General features: G+C 26.7%; 1 protein-coding gene across 4 annotated transcripts; it reads right to left on the reverse strand.

The window, feature by feature from the left end:
* Positions 1–1776: 1776 nt before the first annotated feature.
* LOC141537252 (uncharacterized) lies at positions 1777–17144 on the reverse strand. Of its 4 annotated transcripts, none has more exons than XM_074258122.1 (7): positions 17087–17144; positions 8442–8648; positions 7319–7673; positions 5442–5642; positions 4924–5260; positions 2984–3235; positions 1777–2021 (listed from the first exon to the last, which is right to left on the reverse strand). In XM_074258122.1, the coding sequence occupies exons 2-7, from the start codon at positions 8594–8596 to the stop codon at positions 1942–1944; spliced, it is 1380 nt and encodes a 459-aa protein (XP_074114223.1). In that variant the 5' UTR covers positions 8597–8648; positions 17087–17144; the 3' UTR covers positions 1777–1941. The 4 variants fall into 4 exon arrangements, with proteins under 4 accessions (XP_074114223.1, XP_074114221.1, XP_074114220.1 ...); XM_074258120.1 differs by lacking the exon at positions 17087–17144 and adding an exon at positions 9803–10210 and having other exon boundaries at positions 2990–3235; XM_074258119.1 differs by lacking the exon at positions 17087–17144 and adding an exon at positions 9803–10210.
* Positions 17145–17325: the final 181 nt, after the last annotated feature.

Consider the following 17325-nt stretch of genomic DNA (forward strand, 5'->3'; position numbering starts at 1 on the left):
AATTGTTCCTGTCGTAGTATTGAAACAAACAGTATTAGAGTCAGTCGAAATTCATTCCAACTATAGTTTCAGCTAGACTGGCTTTTAGTTATTACGATATTGTATAGCTCCAAATTTAATACATATGACTGTTGAACCATTGCAATAATAACATTTACAACATTTACACTCTACCAACTTTATTACAAGGACTTTTAAATCCATCCATTATTCTTACTACTTCATAATTATATCCAACATGTATTATTACTCTAACAATTTATACTTGTCAGAATTATTATCAATCTATAATCATTGCATAATTACTTTAATGCATATTCAAATTAAAGCGCACAGATTTTAAGTTACCCTCTTTTTAAATGATTCCAACTTCCTTTCTATAGAAATTTCTCTCAGAATTCGTTTAATGCAACATCATATTAAGCCAGAGGTTAAATGTTGCCAACATATTTTATTGCAGCGCATATTTAGTCCATACGTGTTTCTTTCCGTCACCGAATTGTAGCGCCGCACGGTCACGGCAACAACACTTTGTAGCAATTCATAGAACTGATACCGACTGTTGAAATTACAATTTGTCTTTGATAAAGTAGGTTTTATAGGGTAACTGAAAGATGAAAATTTTTATGAATTTTAACAATACCCTGATAGCCACCTTACCTATAACTTACTGTCAATCTACGTCCGCAATTTGAAGCAAACTTGACGGAAAGAGTTGGCAAAGCGAGCGATTACCTATTAGTTACCTATAACTTACTCTGCAAATAGACGTCAAAACTTGCTCTACAAGTATTTCCTTCAAATTGTAGTAAAGTTGAAAGGAAATTTAACTACAAATTTGATTATTAACTTGTATTCAAGTTGCGGCCGTAGATTTCCGTCAATTTGCTTACAACTGTTGTTGAGAGAAGAATTACCGCCAACTTGATGTATAAATTAACCGTAACTGCTGGAAGTCAACACTTACTGAGAAAGCGCTGGCTATCAGGGTAGGACCGAAATATGCTGCACTCTTGTAAGTATTCTTGTTACTTACAAGAAAGTGGTTATACACAACATAATGGCTGAATAGTATAATTTTATATGAAACACCTCTACATTTAATTGAATACTTATATATAATATTTTATTCAAGTATATATGGGGTATTCACGCTAAATCGACCACTTTTGACCCCAACTCCTTTCGATTTAGTTGAAGATTTTCCATCCTTCTATACCCTATAAGAAACATCTTTCATAATTTTTTTAATTTCTTTTATCTACCTAAAGAAAAAGTTATGAATTTAAAAAAAAAAAAGGCTTTATTATTTTTAAATAGTCATAACTTTTTCAATTTTTGACTAATCGGGACATTTTTTTTTATTATTTTTGTTATTAAATGTACTTTTTGAAAAAAAAAAAGTGACTGAATAATCTTTGATGTTTTTTTTTAATTTCGACAAAAAACGAAAATTTTGGGTTTGTAATATTTAATTTTTAATTTTTTTTTTTTTATAATAATTTTCATATTTTTTACAAATCTTCTGAAATTTTAAAAGTGGCACTTCTTTTCCTTTTTATTTTCAATCGAAAAAAAATATCATAACATTAAAAATTAATAAATAACTTTTTTTTTTTTTTTTTTTTTTTTTAAAAGTACGTTTTATAACGAATAAAAAAAAACGTCCCGACAAGGATTGTAGTCAATTAAAAACGTTTTAATAGACATAGGTGGCTAACTAATTTGATGAAAGGTGATATAAACGATTACATAATGAAAGATAAAAAAAAATTTTATAAAATTTATTTTTCCAATACAAAGTACCAATTATATTATGCAATTTTTTAATTTTAATTAAATAATAAATTTTTTTATTTATAACTATAAGATCAATTGAATATTTAAACAAAGCAAAATTATTGTTGGCGCTAAGTCCACTATATTAACTTCATGACTCCTCTAGTTGATGTCTAAAACATTGAGCTCTGCAAAAACTAAAAATTGATCATAAATATTGGGGATCCCATCAACGATGTTACCTAAAATAAAACAAATTAACAAAATTAATTATTTCAACAAATACAAAAATTATTTTTAAATCTTTGTTTGACCATTTTTCGCTGAGATATGAACAACTGAACGAAAAATAACTTTTGTTTCTTTGATTATTTATGTTTGATGAATTGATGAGTATACAGTGAACAAATTCAAGTACACTTACATATAAATTTTTTCGAAAGCTTGAATAACTTATTAATATTTCCTAGTATTCAATAAACAAAAAAAAAAAAAGTTTATGGACAACTCAACATCAATTTCAGAAAGTACGGAGAAATTCTTTCTTTAGTCATAAAAAATCCATTTCAACTTTATAAATATTATCAACAGTACCGATGTTTATCATTTGTTTTTTAGTGCTAACGTACTAAAAATCTATATAAATTGAAAAGTCGATTTCTGAAATTGATAGAGAAAAAATTTCTAATCAACAAATATTTTATGAAAATTGTAATTATTTTATAATAATAATATAAATTGTTTTTTATACTATATAAGTATGTAAAATAAGATTGTAGAAATCATCCCGTGAATACTTTTTTGATCATTTGAAAAAGATTCTGTTTAACCGATTAACCAAAAACTTGAAATGTTTTAGTCTACTTTTGAAACGAAGAAGTAATTTTTTCTTTAATCGATGTTGAGCATACTATTAATCCTTGTTTTACAAACATATGAAGAAGTACTCATAGAAGATTAAATCAAGTTTCCCAAATCCATCTTTTGTTCATAGTATGATCATTAACTTATAATATATTGTTGTAAAAAAATCGATTTTTCTTTTAATTACCAAGATTTCAGTGAAATAATAATCATAAAAAATCGAAAAAAAAAAAAACTTGAAACTACAAGTCAGGTAGAATAAATCTGAATATTTTCTTCGATAGCTTCAGTTACTTTTGAAAACAAAAAAAATTGCAAAAATTTCTCTATTAATTATTACCTGTACCATTAATAAGGTGATTATTCAACTCTGGATAATTTTGGGAATTACGATGGAATGCATGTAAAAAATGACTTGCGCATGCAAGAAAGTTAGGAATATCCAACGACTCTGCGTCGTATAAGTCCCAAGCTTTTATAATTTTGAAATTCGTATCGGTTGTGTGACGCCGCGCTGCCCTTGTTACATTCATACCATTCTGGAGAGATGCGTACTCTATATGAGTGACGGCTTGTAACTCAGTAAGTTTTTCTGAAAGAATTAAATTAGAAATAAAATTATGTGAAGAATCATGTACAAAAAAAAGTAATGCTTGTGATTAAATAACATAGATTAATTTTTTTTCGAATCGAGTTTGATCATTCTAAGTAAATGAAAATCATAAAAAAACTTTTTTTCTTCAGCCTATATTTCTATAATGCCATAAAAATAAATCTTGTATAAAAATATGTATAATATGTATACCCAAAGCAAAATATTGGCTCAAGACTTGCAATTTTTATGTCGTTGAAGATATTTATTACCGGGAACTGCAGTATAAAAAAATATTTAACAACATTTGTACAGTTGCTACATGCTTGATAGTTATTGTAGGCCAATAATTGGAATGTAACATATTTGTGTAAGTTTCAGTACCCAATTTAATTTTTTTGTCGGCAGTATAATAGAAATTACAAGATTTGAGCCAGAATTTTATTTTGTGTAAAGAAATAAATATAAGAAATGTAAAAAAAAATTTTGCCTTGAAACAACAAAATTAAGATTATTATTCTGAACAAAAATTTAAGTTATACAATTCCTAACTGTCTTAAATAAAAATTTTTCAGCAAGTTCAGTAATTATTATTATTAATAATTAAAGATAAATACAGTGTGTAGAATGAATTTCATAACTTGTCAAAATAATATAAGAAATTAAAGTTTTAATTTCGTTGTTATTGATAATGGGACTTTTTCAGAAGTTATGTAATTTTAGATTACTTTCGAGGTTTTTATTGTTTAAAAAATTTATAAGAAATTCGAATTTTACAATTTAATTTATAGTTGAATACAAAGTAAACGTCATCAGTTACAATTATTTTCAAAGTAAATTTAACTGTAAACTTCTTTTATAAAATAATTGTTTTTGGATAAGAAACACGTTTAAATGAAAGGTCTATGAATCATTCAATGATTTAGCTTTCTAAAAATGATTTATTTTTATTTTTACTTATCAGAAACAGCATTTGATAAAATGCGTAAAATTACGGCAAAAATTGTAAGATTTCTCAATTTCTCAAACGCTAACGCAAATACTAAAACTTTTTCTAAACTTGTTGCATCATATAATATTGTCATAATGTCAATTTCAACATTTAATTTATGTAATGAGAGGTCTCAATAAAAATATCAAGTGATGTTTGTATCGATAAAGGGAATCAAAATGGCCATTTTTCTTTGTTAATTTCCTAATGGTTTCGGAATTTTTTTCATCTTAATTGAAATAAATCACTGAAAAGACTAATACATATTCTTATAAGAAATTCAACGCTTTACAAAAAAGTTCTCTAATGATTCTTTGATAAATTCAGTCCTTTATAAATTATTAAAAGATTACTTCATATCAAATTTTCTGATATTTTCATTACTATGCGTAATTTGATTATTTGATAGGAAAAAAAAAGTCATTTGTTTTGGGTATGTACATACATCCTCTAGTGAGTATGTATAATTTTTTACGATCCAAGAATTCGATCATGCTTTTGTTGTAAAAAGAATCTAAAATTATTAGATTAATGATCCGATTAAAATCGGTTAATTTGTGCGAGAGATAATATTGCGAAAGAAAAAAGTAATTTAAAAATATTTCATGCAGAGTTAATTTTCATTTGGTTTTTATAAAGAACCAGAAACCGATGGAATCACACATAAAAATATGAACGATCAATTTTCAATTTTTACCAGTAAATTGCCATATTGAAGGATGTACACCAAAACGACCTTTAGCGTTTTTGTGATAACTTTCTGTAAAGTTGTCCGTCCGGTGATTATTGCGATAAACACTCCATAATTCTGGTGGTGCTCTTTGCATCCACTGATCGTCAAAATACAATATAAATTCTTGTAATATGTTTAAGATGGGTAGAGGTGTATTCTCACATAACCATGTGAATCCTTGCCTTGCAGCATCGGGAGGTAACAAAGCCAATGCCATAATTTTTCGAATAATAATTTGTCCATACGTCCAATTTAAAATTAACTCATGCAGCTGAAGCTGTTTTAATTTTTTAACAATAGACTAAAAAAAACAAAGTTGATATAAATTATATATCGAATAATAATAAAATTATATATCGAATAAAAATAATAATATCGAAGAAACATTAAAAAAAAAAAATAATAAAACATTTATTTACAGCTATAAAAAATATTGCAAACAATAAATATTTATACTTAATAAATTTTTATATAAAACTTACTTGGCAAAAATGGAAAAAACATCCACTATGAGTGGCACGAGGATATAATTCATTAATTGGTTGTTTTAGTCCAGCTTCAAAATCAGTCATGATCATTTCAGGATCAATGTGCGGTGCCACAACATTCTTAAAATAAGACAATCCTGTTTTATATGACAAAGCAGATTTTTTCTCCATCAACATCCAGCAAAGTGGTAAAGCCTTTAACAATAAATAAGAAATTAATTTTATATCGTCAGAAAATGTAGATATTTTTCGAACAAAAATATATTGGTGAATTTCATCTTCATATGTTTCAAATCAATTTCGATCAATTTTTGGTATTTAAGAAAATTAAAATTAGTAAGTTGATAACTTAAACGATAATAAATTTCATTTTCACGACCGCAAATTCAAATTAAAGTGTAAGGTTAACGCCAATTTGGTATTTCTTTCTCTGTTTATTAATCAGTTGAAAATTGTCAGTAACTATCCGAGTATTAAGTCTATCCTCGCAACTCTGGAAATCGAATTTTGAAAGAAAAGAATAATTTAAAAAAAATATAAGTAGGGCTTTGGAATATTCCTCATGTTAATGTTCGCTGATAGGGAAAAATAATAAAATTATATATAATATTATTATTATTATTAATATTTATATTATAACGGTTTAATATAACTTATAATTTGTCCTTAAAGAAAAACTTCCAAAGCCCTATATTTTTTAAGTTATTCTTTTCTCTTGATGAATTTTCGAGAGTTGTGAAAATACACAAATTACTCGGACTAATACTAACTGTTTCCAGCAGACTATTTTTGAAGTATGGATGGAATTGCGTTGACTATTCTTGAAGTATTTCTTTCTTCTTTTATTAATTTACTAACGCTACCATAGTTGATACTGTTGTTTAAGTCTACGTAAATGACTGAAAATTTGTCATTGTCTTGAGTATTATAAATGATTGTTTTTACATGCTGAAATTATGTAAAATATACTCAAATTATTACAGTCAAAATACTATAACATTTGAAATACAAAAATTAAAAACTGAAGAGCTGTAACACAGTGTAACTTTTAAATTTACATACTCAAATCACGTAAAAAATAACCAAGATATTTTTTTTAATTTAAAATATAGGATTTTTTTTTCTAATTAACTTCCTGCATCACGTTATCTTTTACTAGTGTTATATTACAATGAAGAAATAATTATACGATATGAAAAAAATCAAGTTATTCCATTATCAAAAACGGTATATGGGATGATTTTATGTTACAGAAAGATATCTAGACACAATCTATTTATTCAAATAAAATTTTTGTAAAATATTTTCTTGAACCAAGAATTATATCTTGGCTCAAGAAATTCATTTTCTTCAAATTGGTATTTTTGGTTCAAGATTTTTGCTCTCGAGTCAAGTTAAATTTTTTATCAGTGTACTAAAAAAATTACACGTAATATAGTTACTTTTTACAATATTCCGAAATATATAAAAAAATTCCTTATATTTATCAAATCAGTCATTGTAGTATTTTTTAAAACCATTATTAATCAAAAAATCATCTATTTTAATCTGAAATATTAATAAAGCCTTTCATCGGTTTAACGGTCATTGACTTAATAAAATTTAAATGAAATTTTTAATTTTTAGCGATAAATAATTGTATAGAAAAAAAAAATTGAAACAAAAACGTCAGATTCATTGATCTTATAACATAAATGATACCAAGGAAAATTCTTTCCGCGTGTTTTTTTTTTTTTTTTTTTTTTTTTTTTTTTAATTGCGTCCAGAATATTTCTGGACAAAAAGTAGCCTTTTGACTAGTGTATGATTTTGAGTTTCTGAGAGAAAAACTTTCGAGATAATTAATTTTATTTCTTTCACTGATAACTCACCTTATGATCATTAATGAGACCGAGAATTGTGAAAACTTGATAAGTTTTTGGCTTTTTCGGCGTTATCTTAAATGTTGCGTCCATAAATAACGTCTTTACATTCACTACAGTTCGTAAGAAATCGGAATTATATAATATCGTCAGTAATTTGCCATTAGACATTGTTTGCGTAGACGCAGTCAATTGACCTTGCGAGTATTTAAGTAATTGAGCCCACTCAGGCATGTTTAAATAATTGGCATATTGTTCTAGATTATTCGGTATTGGTGGATGACGCGGCCGATCTCTTCGGCGCCATCTTTCCATAAGCGGCTGCATTTTCGCCCATGTGAATTCCACTGCTGCTTCATGTTGCCTATAAGAAAGCAATTTTATATAATGAGTATGAATGAAATAGTTATCTGATATAATTTTGAAGAAGTGGTATCTATGAGAATGTTCATTCGCATCATATGCATTGTATTTATATTGCACAAATTTTGTTATTCAAAGTTGAAATTTGAAAAATTTTAAGAAATATGTAATCGAAAAAATGGTTTAATGATTATAGTATATACGGAAATAGTGCTGATTGTTTCCCTAAATGTTATAAGGGTCCTTAACTATTATTGCGACAAAAAAAAAACTGTCAGATATAAACGAATAAGAATATTCGTATCTGTATGCATAAAAAGAAAATTTAATTCAAATTTATTATGATGGCACTGTATCACTGGGAAACATTTGAACTGTAAAAGAAATTACTATAGTCTAACTCAATTTTTATTATATATCTTATAATAATTTTTAACTATGAGTTTGGTATAATTTTTTTAAGTCAAATAAATCTCAAATTTTATGCAAACTTAATCTAAAACTAACATTTTTATGATCTTCATCAAAAAAATTTTTTTTAATTAATGTTATTTTTTGTTAAATTAAAAAAAAACTTCAAACGCATTTGACGACGTTTGAGAAATAAGAACAGTAATTTTAGGAAAAAATCCGATCACAACATACAAACAATAAGACTATTAAACAGAATTTAACAGAAAATAACTTGTAAATTAAACATCATTATAAAATAAATGTGTGTGTGTGTGTTTGTGTTAAAAAATTAATTATTACAATTAGAAGAACTTACTGAACACTGATATGATCGTAAAGAGCTCTGATAGATCTATAAGGGCGTATCATTGTTGCATCGTATAAAGATTTTTGAAAAGTCGAAAATTTCTCCAACAACGGATTATTAGCATGATTATGGGTTCTAGTCAAAATTGGTGTACCATTTAGCATTTTTCCATGAGCAGGACAAGCATTACTTCGATGTTCACAGCATTTTATGTAACTGTAAAATATAATAAATGTATGTAGAAACATAATAAATATTAATAGATTAACAATATATATAAAATAATAGATTTTTGCAGTAGTGAGCCATTGACAAAGAAATGTCTGTTAATTTTAATCAATTTTGTTTTTAGTTCATCACTTGAATATTCAATACTTATAAATGCTAATAACAATAAGAAAAAAAAATTTTTTTTTAATTCTTTATTCTCGAAGTGAAGAACAGTTATAATTACCGATGCAAAAAAATAAAACTGATATCATTTTAATTTTTTCTAAGATAATAATATCATTAAAACTAGTAATTTAAATGTAGATAAAATAATTTTAATGAAATTGCATCTATAAATATTATAATTTTATTTAGATACATTTTTTTCGAAATATTCCTTTTATAGTTAAAAACATGTGAGAAAGCGACACAATAAGTTATGAAATATAAAGACTTTTTAAAGAACTCTTATTTTAAAATCATTCGATTGCAAATTCCTTCCCTGGCAATTAATAAATTTGCATTGCTTTAGTGATATTGATTTCATTTGTTATAAAATTTGCATAAATGAAAACGTTTCTTTAATTTTCGTTGTAAATAGTAAATTATGAAAAAATTGTATTAAAAAAAAATTCATATTGGATTTTTTATATCATTTATTTATTGACGCAAATGAAGACATTATGTTTGTTAACTAAAGTTCCGCTTTCCTTTAACTATAAAATTAATTAACTTCAAAACTAGTTACAAAAATTTTAACGTTACATAATAAAAACTTTTTTTTAAAATATGCATTTTCGTGATTGTTTTCAAACTACAAAAGAATTTTACAGTAAAGTCTTTCCGTCTTAAAATCTTAGCAAGTACTGTATAGAAAATGTTCGACGAGAAAAGATTACACACGTAATTGTTGGCTTAAATAATCATTAATATTGCCTCTATAAATCTCAAAACATACAAAATCAATAAATACTAAATTTTCAAAAACCGCACGAAATTCAATAACTTTCCGAATTTTTATATTTATATATTAAACGATAAATGCACTTCTCTGTGTCTATAAAAGAATATAAAACTATATATACCCATATAACCAGTTCACCAAAAATAAAAAACTACGTAGTATAAGAACACTTCATGTTTAATATATTAATAATTACCAGGTATTACCGACGGTACGGTTACAAAAATACGCGTATCCATAAAAAATTTTGTCAGGTAATTTTAAGCGAGAGTTTCTAACGTTATAAATAACCTTTCTGTCCATGGTTTCTTAGATAAGTATAATAACGTACTGAGCAACGCAACCAAATCATGGCTAGAACAATAGAAGTTATCACCTCTCCGACCAGTGAGGCCAAATCGTGAGTAGAAATGTCCCCTTCCCCAAGCGAAATAACACGGTGCGTAATGCTGGGTGGGGGTATTTTCTACTCACGATCTGGCGTTACTGTCTCCGACGCAGTGCAGCCAGATGCCAGATCGTAGGTAAAATGTTCCCCCTCTCATGGCGAAATAGCATGGTATAGCATGGAATGTAATGATGCGTGGGGGAACGTTTTACCCCCGATCTGGCTGCACTGTTACGACGCCGTGCATACAATCACACACTTGAAAGCCATGTATCGATATGAGCAGAAACATAACATAGAGCGCCCATTACTTCCTCTATCTACATGAAAGTGATAATTTTTTTTTTTTTTGAAGTGAAACTTCTTTATCGGCGTTGGAAAAAAATTTACCATCACATTTTTCCGTTACGCGCCATCTTTTTTTTGTCCCTACCACGGTTGATTCGGAGAGTACTTTCTCCAGGGGAGTAGGGATAGCATGTCGTTTAAGCGGACTTACTCCCACCACTATACTTGACCGTTTTTCTATTGCACCCTTATTTGTTAAAGTGAAATTTTTTTATCGACGTATCAGAGAAATTTATAGCAATATAAAAAAAAATCGTCACGATTTTCAGTTACGTGCCATGGTTTTTTTTTTTTTTAATAATAATAAAATAATAATAATAATAATAATAATAATAATAATTTAAAAATAAAATAAAACACAATTAGGAAATAAAAATATGTATATGTACATCTGGTTTAATTATTCATTTTTAATAATTTATTTAGTCATTTTGAATTCTATAAAATCATTGTATATCTGCTAGATTAACTGACATATCATATAATTGTATTACTATGAATAGATAATACCAATTACTTAGTCATAACTTGTGTAATTGAGTAAGTTATTAAATCGCGTTTCAGAAGCCATAAGGGCGAATAAAAAAATTTATTTTTTCTTGAGCCTTATTTATCCAATTTCTGTGAAGTTGTAAATAGTAAAAAAATGACATCATAAAGAAGTTTCACTGCTCACCTGTGTACTCTGGTACACACACATATTTTTTTTTTTTTTTTTTTTTTCAAGAAACGCAGCAATTAATAGCTACAAATAATAAATAATTTAACTATTGATGATGGCCACTATAAATTATTATTATTCCTGACATAATTTTTTTTCCATCAACAAAAATTGCAATTTTTATTAACAAAAAACGAAAAAAAAGGGGGGAGGGGTTACGTTTTTGATGATATCTCAGAAAGTATGTGATAGCAAAATTTTGCAAAAAGATCCTTTAAAAGCAAGAAATTTAAAAAAAAATCTTTACTCCCGGAACTCTATCGCGATTATTAATAATTTAAATTTAGCGTAGAAAATAGCGCTCCAAGCTATATAGCTTTATAGCATGTGCGCGCAACTGCTTTTGAGAGTATTCCACATAAAATAATTTTTTTATAACATTTAATTTTGATTTAAAAATTTTAAAAAGTTATGAGGGTTCTAAAAAAATTAAAGAAGATAATCATGTTGGAAAAAGTTGAAAAATATTTTTTGTTAAGAAGTTATGCTTTTGTTAATTGAGTAAATTTTTTTAAACCTTCGTCAATGTTAAAAGCCATTCCATTGTTTCAATAATAGATCTATAATTTTTAACTTCGTGAAGTCCTTGCTGTAGACATACTTGAAAACATGACGTTATAAGAATTTATAAAAGTTGTTTATTTTGTTAATTAGAATTTTTTTAAGTTGACAAAACAGGAAAAATCTTGGAAATATTTAAAAAAAAATTTTTTTTCACTTACTTTTTGTTACTACCCATTTTAGATTTACATATGCCACATGCTAATATGATAAAAAAATTTTTTAGTGCATTAGTTTATAAATTTTTTCTAAACAATGGACTTGTTTCATATTTTCGAAAAAATTTTTAACTTCCCACTAAGAAAATTGAAAATTTTCGAAAATCGGGAAGTTATTGCACGGAAAAAAAATTATATGAAAAATTACAATAGTAATATCGTAATGCAGGACTATACTTTTAGTATCTTGATTTTTACGATTCTGCCGTCTACAGAATACAATTTGAATTATTGAAAATTACGATGTTATTTAATAAATTTTTTTTCTGTAAGAGCAAGTGAATAAGGACGCATACTATATGTTTTAATAAAAGAAAGACAGAGTCCAGTAGTTTGCGGCGCCACCACCAAAAGATGACCAATTACTGTATGGAGGGTCTTATTATATGACTGAACATAAAATTTAGATATGTCTCTGATAGTGTGAGGGGATAAACCTTGGACTTGTGGCGGAGAGGTCTCCGGGTTCAGTTCCTCGGTGATCCAGAATTATTTTCTTCGGTAGCCTAAGCTTCTTTTTAATTTAAGTGATAAAAATTTACGATACGGCATCGCAAAAATTACGATGTTTGAGTTTAGGTCCGGCATTAAAATATTCTATACTAAAAATTACGATGTTTTAACCGTAATTTTTCATACAGTTTTCTTTCCGTGTGGTTTTACTCCAATATCGAAAATCAAGTAATTAAATAATAATTTTAACTGTTTATAATCATTTTTTTAATATTTCATTGGCTTAAATTATTAGTGAAGAGAAAATTTTTCTTCTAAAAATCTTAGTTTGCTCTTCTTATAAAATTTATAGTATTGTACAGATTGTAATGAACTTAATCTTCATTGTTATCACTATCATCGTAAAGTTAAACAATACTTAGTCCATTTGTACTTTCAATCATTTCATTATATTCTAAAAAAATATAATAAACTTAATGGTACACGGAGAAAAAATATCGTTAAAATGACTATGCAACGTATCTTCAAATGACGTTTCCTTTAAATAACGATCCAGTTGTCTGATTGAAGGATTCATTTGTTTCACGTAAGCATACAGAGAATAGCTCTTGTAAATATATGTAGTTTCGTTAACGTAAGGATCTGTATAGTTGAGTTAACTAAATGTTATGCCTAAATGACACGGAACGTCATTTTGACTATCCGCTGTATAGCTGAATTAACTTTACAGAATATATCTCTAATCAGTAAAATGAGTATACGGCGTATAGTCAGAATAACGATACGTATCCTTTATTCTAACGATATTTTTTGTTCCGTGTAACCAAAATAAGAAACAAATATGTTTAACTGAAATTTATCGACACTGATAAAAAAATTAATTTGACTCAAAAGAGCCTTAATCTTAAACCCAGAATACCTTTTTGAAGAAAATAATTTTCTTGAGTCAAGAGACTAAATTCTTGAGTTAAGAAATTATTTTTAGTCTAAGAAAATTTTCTTGAGACAAAAAAATTTGAATTTTTAATGAAAAATTTATATGTAGTCGATATTTTACTTGAAAATTACCATTATCATGTAACACAGTAATTAGTGCCGTTTTGTATTGTAAACACTACTGCTCTTTGTTTTTCTCCGTGTATGTTGCTAAGAGTTTGAGGAGAGTATTCATTTGTGCACATATTTTTTTTAGGAATGTTCACGAAATTGAATACTAACCTGATTAAATTTCTTCGCACCCCATATTATCGGCATTTTATTATTTTAGAGACACTGAACAAATTACAAGCAGTTACTCATATTGAGTATAAGTCACTATTGAATGGAAATAATGTAACGAGACCAGCACATACGCAAACGTTGGAAATAAACGAGAAAATTACTGAAGCATGGCAGCTGTACGAAAATAATATATTGGATATTTCACACTTTTTGGCATATGTCAGTAAATTTTTAAAAGCATTTCATCAAAACATCAATGATAGTTTTGATGACTTGGAAGTGAATGTTGCTGGTATTGATAATTTGATACAGTATATTACATTGCAAGGGCAAGACGTTAAAATTCTTAGACTGCGCATCATGCAGGCATATCAGTATGGCACGCTGTTTTACTATTTAATGATCAAATGAAAGTTGTCTCAAAATTGATAACTAAAATAAAAAATCTACATTTCATTTCAAAACATAATTAGAATGTTGTAGATTAATTTTATATCTAAGCATACATTTTTTAAATAAATAAATCATAAAAATTATAATTCGTCCTTATCTGTCTCTTCCTATGCATAAGCATTTAAATCTACGCCAATATAAAAAATTATTATGAAATGAAAAGTTACTTTTTTATGTTTTTCAACAATATTCTGCTATTGAATAGTAAAAAGGCGGGCCATACACCAGTTTAGCTCGTCGTATGATAAGTAAAAAAAATAATATTATTTCAAATAATGTAATTTTTAAACCCAAAGATGAAATGATATTTCATTTTACATATATCAGGATGATTAGAATAACGATGAGTAATACCATTCATGCCTAAAAAATGTTAAATTAACCCTTAAAAATGTTGAATAAAAATGAACTTTTGGAAATTTGTCGTTTATTGTCTAATTAAAAAATATTGGATATCAATAAATAAATTTACCTAAATTGCAAAAATTGCACCTATAAATGATATATAATGAAAATGAGCCACTCTATAATAAATATGTAGAATAATATCAACTAAGTGTACATTGTGTGCGCAAGCGCACAAGTAAAAGTTTATTACATGATAATTTTATATTCTACTATTCTTAACCAATCACATTACGAATAAATGTTTTACGCCTGATATATTTTCATATTTTCCATCTGAATCATACGAGTGGATAGCAAAAGACACCTTCAGCTTTTTGACAATCTACATGTGTCAATTTTTCGAATTTTTTTTTTCCCAAAAAAAAATTTGAAACTCGAAAATTATGATTGTTTTTTTAGTTTGGAAGTCGATATAAATGCAAAAAAAATTTTTTTCAATTAAAATTAAAAAAGAAAAATTTAAGATTTTTTTAAAATCTACATTTGTCGATTTTTTATTTTTTCTAAAAACAATTTAAAATTTTGACATTTTCTTCGTTTGGCAGTCGATATAAATGCTGAAAAAATTTCCTCAATTAAAATAATCAAAACAATATTTAGATTTTTAAAAAATGTACATATGTCGATTTTCTAATTTTTTAATTTTTGTAAAAAAATTCAAAATTCGAAGATTTTGATCTTTTTTTGTTTCGGCTTTCGATATAAATGCTAAAAAAAAAATTTCTCAATTAAAATAAAAAATGAAAATTCAGATTTTTTCAAAATCTACAAATGTCGATTTTTTGTTTCCTAAAAACAGTTCAAAATTCAAAGGTTTCAACATTTTTTCCGTTTTGGTAGTCGATATTAATGCTAAAAAAAATTTCTTTAATGAAAATAATAAAAGAAAAATGAAGATTTTTTGAAAATCTATGTCGACTTTCTATTTATTTTTTAAACAACTTAAAATTCGGTTTTAATTTTTTTTTTGTTGCGGCAGTCGATATAAATGCTGAAAAAAATTTCTCGATTAAAAAAAAAAGGAAATTGATTTTTTTTTATATGTACATATGTCAATTTAAAATATGAAGATTTTGACATTTTTTTGTTTTGGCAGTTGATATAAATGCTGATTAAAATTATTAAATTAACTTAAGCTACCTTAAGCAGCATTAAAATTTTTGTTAACATTTTGTAAACTTTAGTTATATATTTTTATTTTATATTATGTATCTTAATTTTATTTCCAAGTTAAATGTTATTTATTTTTAACTTCTGGTTTTAAAAAAAATGACTTAAAAGTCAACATTTTTGTTTGTGCCACTTGAGTCGTAGCACAGAAAAAAATCTTTCTTATTTCTAAGAAGCTACTATCGGTTACCCCTTCTTTTAATATCAATACCCCTTTTGTTTTCGATGTACGGATATGCCACCTTTCATAGATGTTGCGTGCGCATAATTCACCGACCACGAAAGGGGTATTCTGCCTCTGCCCAAGATCTAAACGCGCGCGTGCCACTCAGTGCAGCCAGATCGTGGGTAAAAAGTTCCCCCACTTTCCATTACACTCCATGCTATTTTGCCTTAAGTGGGGGGTCGTTCTACCCACGATCTGGCTGCACTGGTGTCACTCAGTCTTTGTCTTAAGATCCTACAGTTAAGAGTGTATTTCTCGTTTGCTGAAATATTTGTTATTTTTTTCACGTCAGATAATTTTAACATTTTTTCAATCAAGAAGCAAAATTTATTTTTGGTATGTAATTCCATAATAATTATTTCACAGCTGTCAATTTAAAAAAAATTTTTTTTAACTAAATAAATTGTAATAAAAAATTTAAGAAAACGGTTGACTCTCAAGGCCATCCCGGCAACTTCCCGCTAGTTTCATGCTTAACCGCTCAAAATTCCATTTAATACTTTTTTAATAACTTTTCTTCCTATTGTACATACGAAAAGCTGAAAAATATAAATTTCTTATAAATCGGTAGTCATTTTTCGGGATGTTAGGTTCATTACCGTTTCAAAATTAATAATAAAAACTTAAATACAGTGTCCCCATCTTAAAATATTCTAGTTCTCTCCAATGAGCCACAAACAGAAAAAAAAAATTTGTATATCAAGCAGCATATTGGATATGAAAATAATTTGTATGAAATTCATACAAAATTAATTTCATAATCGTATATATTTAAAATAGAAGTCGTGACACTTGAAATAAAATTTCATTGAGCTAGACAAACATCTAACAATTTTTAGAAAAATACTTTTATAAAAAAATTTTTTTTTAAGAAATTTGCAAGAAAAAATTTTAAAATACCTTGATGGGAATTTAAAAAATATTTCTTATAAAAATTTACTTTTTGAAAAGTGTCTGCTTTTGTTGAGTCGCGTATCTTAACATACAAATAATCTATGAATATTATCCAACTATGAAAATACAAAATATTTTTAATTTATATTTTTCAAAAAATAAAAACTATCATTGTTCGTTAAAATTCTATTGTTTATACACAGAAAAACTGCCTGAAATACTCTAACAACTAATGTTTCAATTTATTCTATGCTTATTACTTTTATAATACTTGTCTTCAGTCATTTTCAATCACTAATGCTGATATCACCTTTAAAAAATTCAATTATTTTCTTCGAGAATTTAATTTAATATTAAAGATTCTTAGTATTAAATTTGTTTTAACAGTATATTATGAAATAAAAATAATTTAAACTAACAATCACAAGTAACCTGCTTTAACTTGCACTCGCGTAACGCTTGCCTTCCGTACTTAACTTAAAACTAGCGTCTTTTGTTTGGTATGAATACCACCATCCATCGATACACCAATGCGTAATACTTAGTTTCTTCACAGTACTTACACATGTATATAAATGACACAGGGTGTCGCAGAATAAGAAGCAACTGTGTGCTACACTATTATAATGGGACGTCGTAGTCAATTAAACACATATAT

Source organism: Cotesia typhae, unplaced genomic scaffold (genome assembly GCF_013202065.1).
Source record: "Cotesia typhae breed Kobodo isofemale line unplaced genomic scaffold, CoteBio_Ctyphae scaffold_70, whole genome shotgun sequence".
Lineage (NCBI taxonomy): Eukaryota > Metazoa > Arthropoda > Insecta > Hymenoptera > Braconidae > Cotesia > Cotesia typhae.

Excerpts from the sequence above, each read along its gene's own strand:
- LOC141537252 (XM_074258119.1), bottom strand. The coding sequence starts at position 9,909 with ATGGACAGAAAGGTTATTTATAACGTTAGAAACTCTCGCTTAAAATTA. Across the intron at positions 8,649-9,802 it reads CGTACCGTCGGTAATACCTG|TTACATAAAATGCTGTGAAC; the intron begins GTAATTATTAAT and ends TATATTTTACAG. Across the intron at positions 5,261-5,441 it reads GTTTTTTCCATTTTTGCCAA|TCTATTGTTAAAAAATTAAA; the intron begins GTAAGTTTTATA and ends TGTTTTTTTTAG.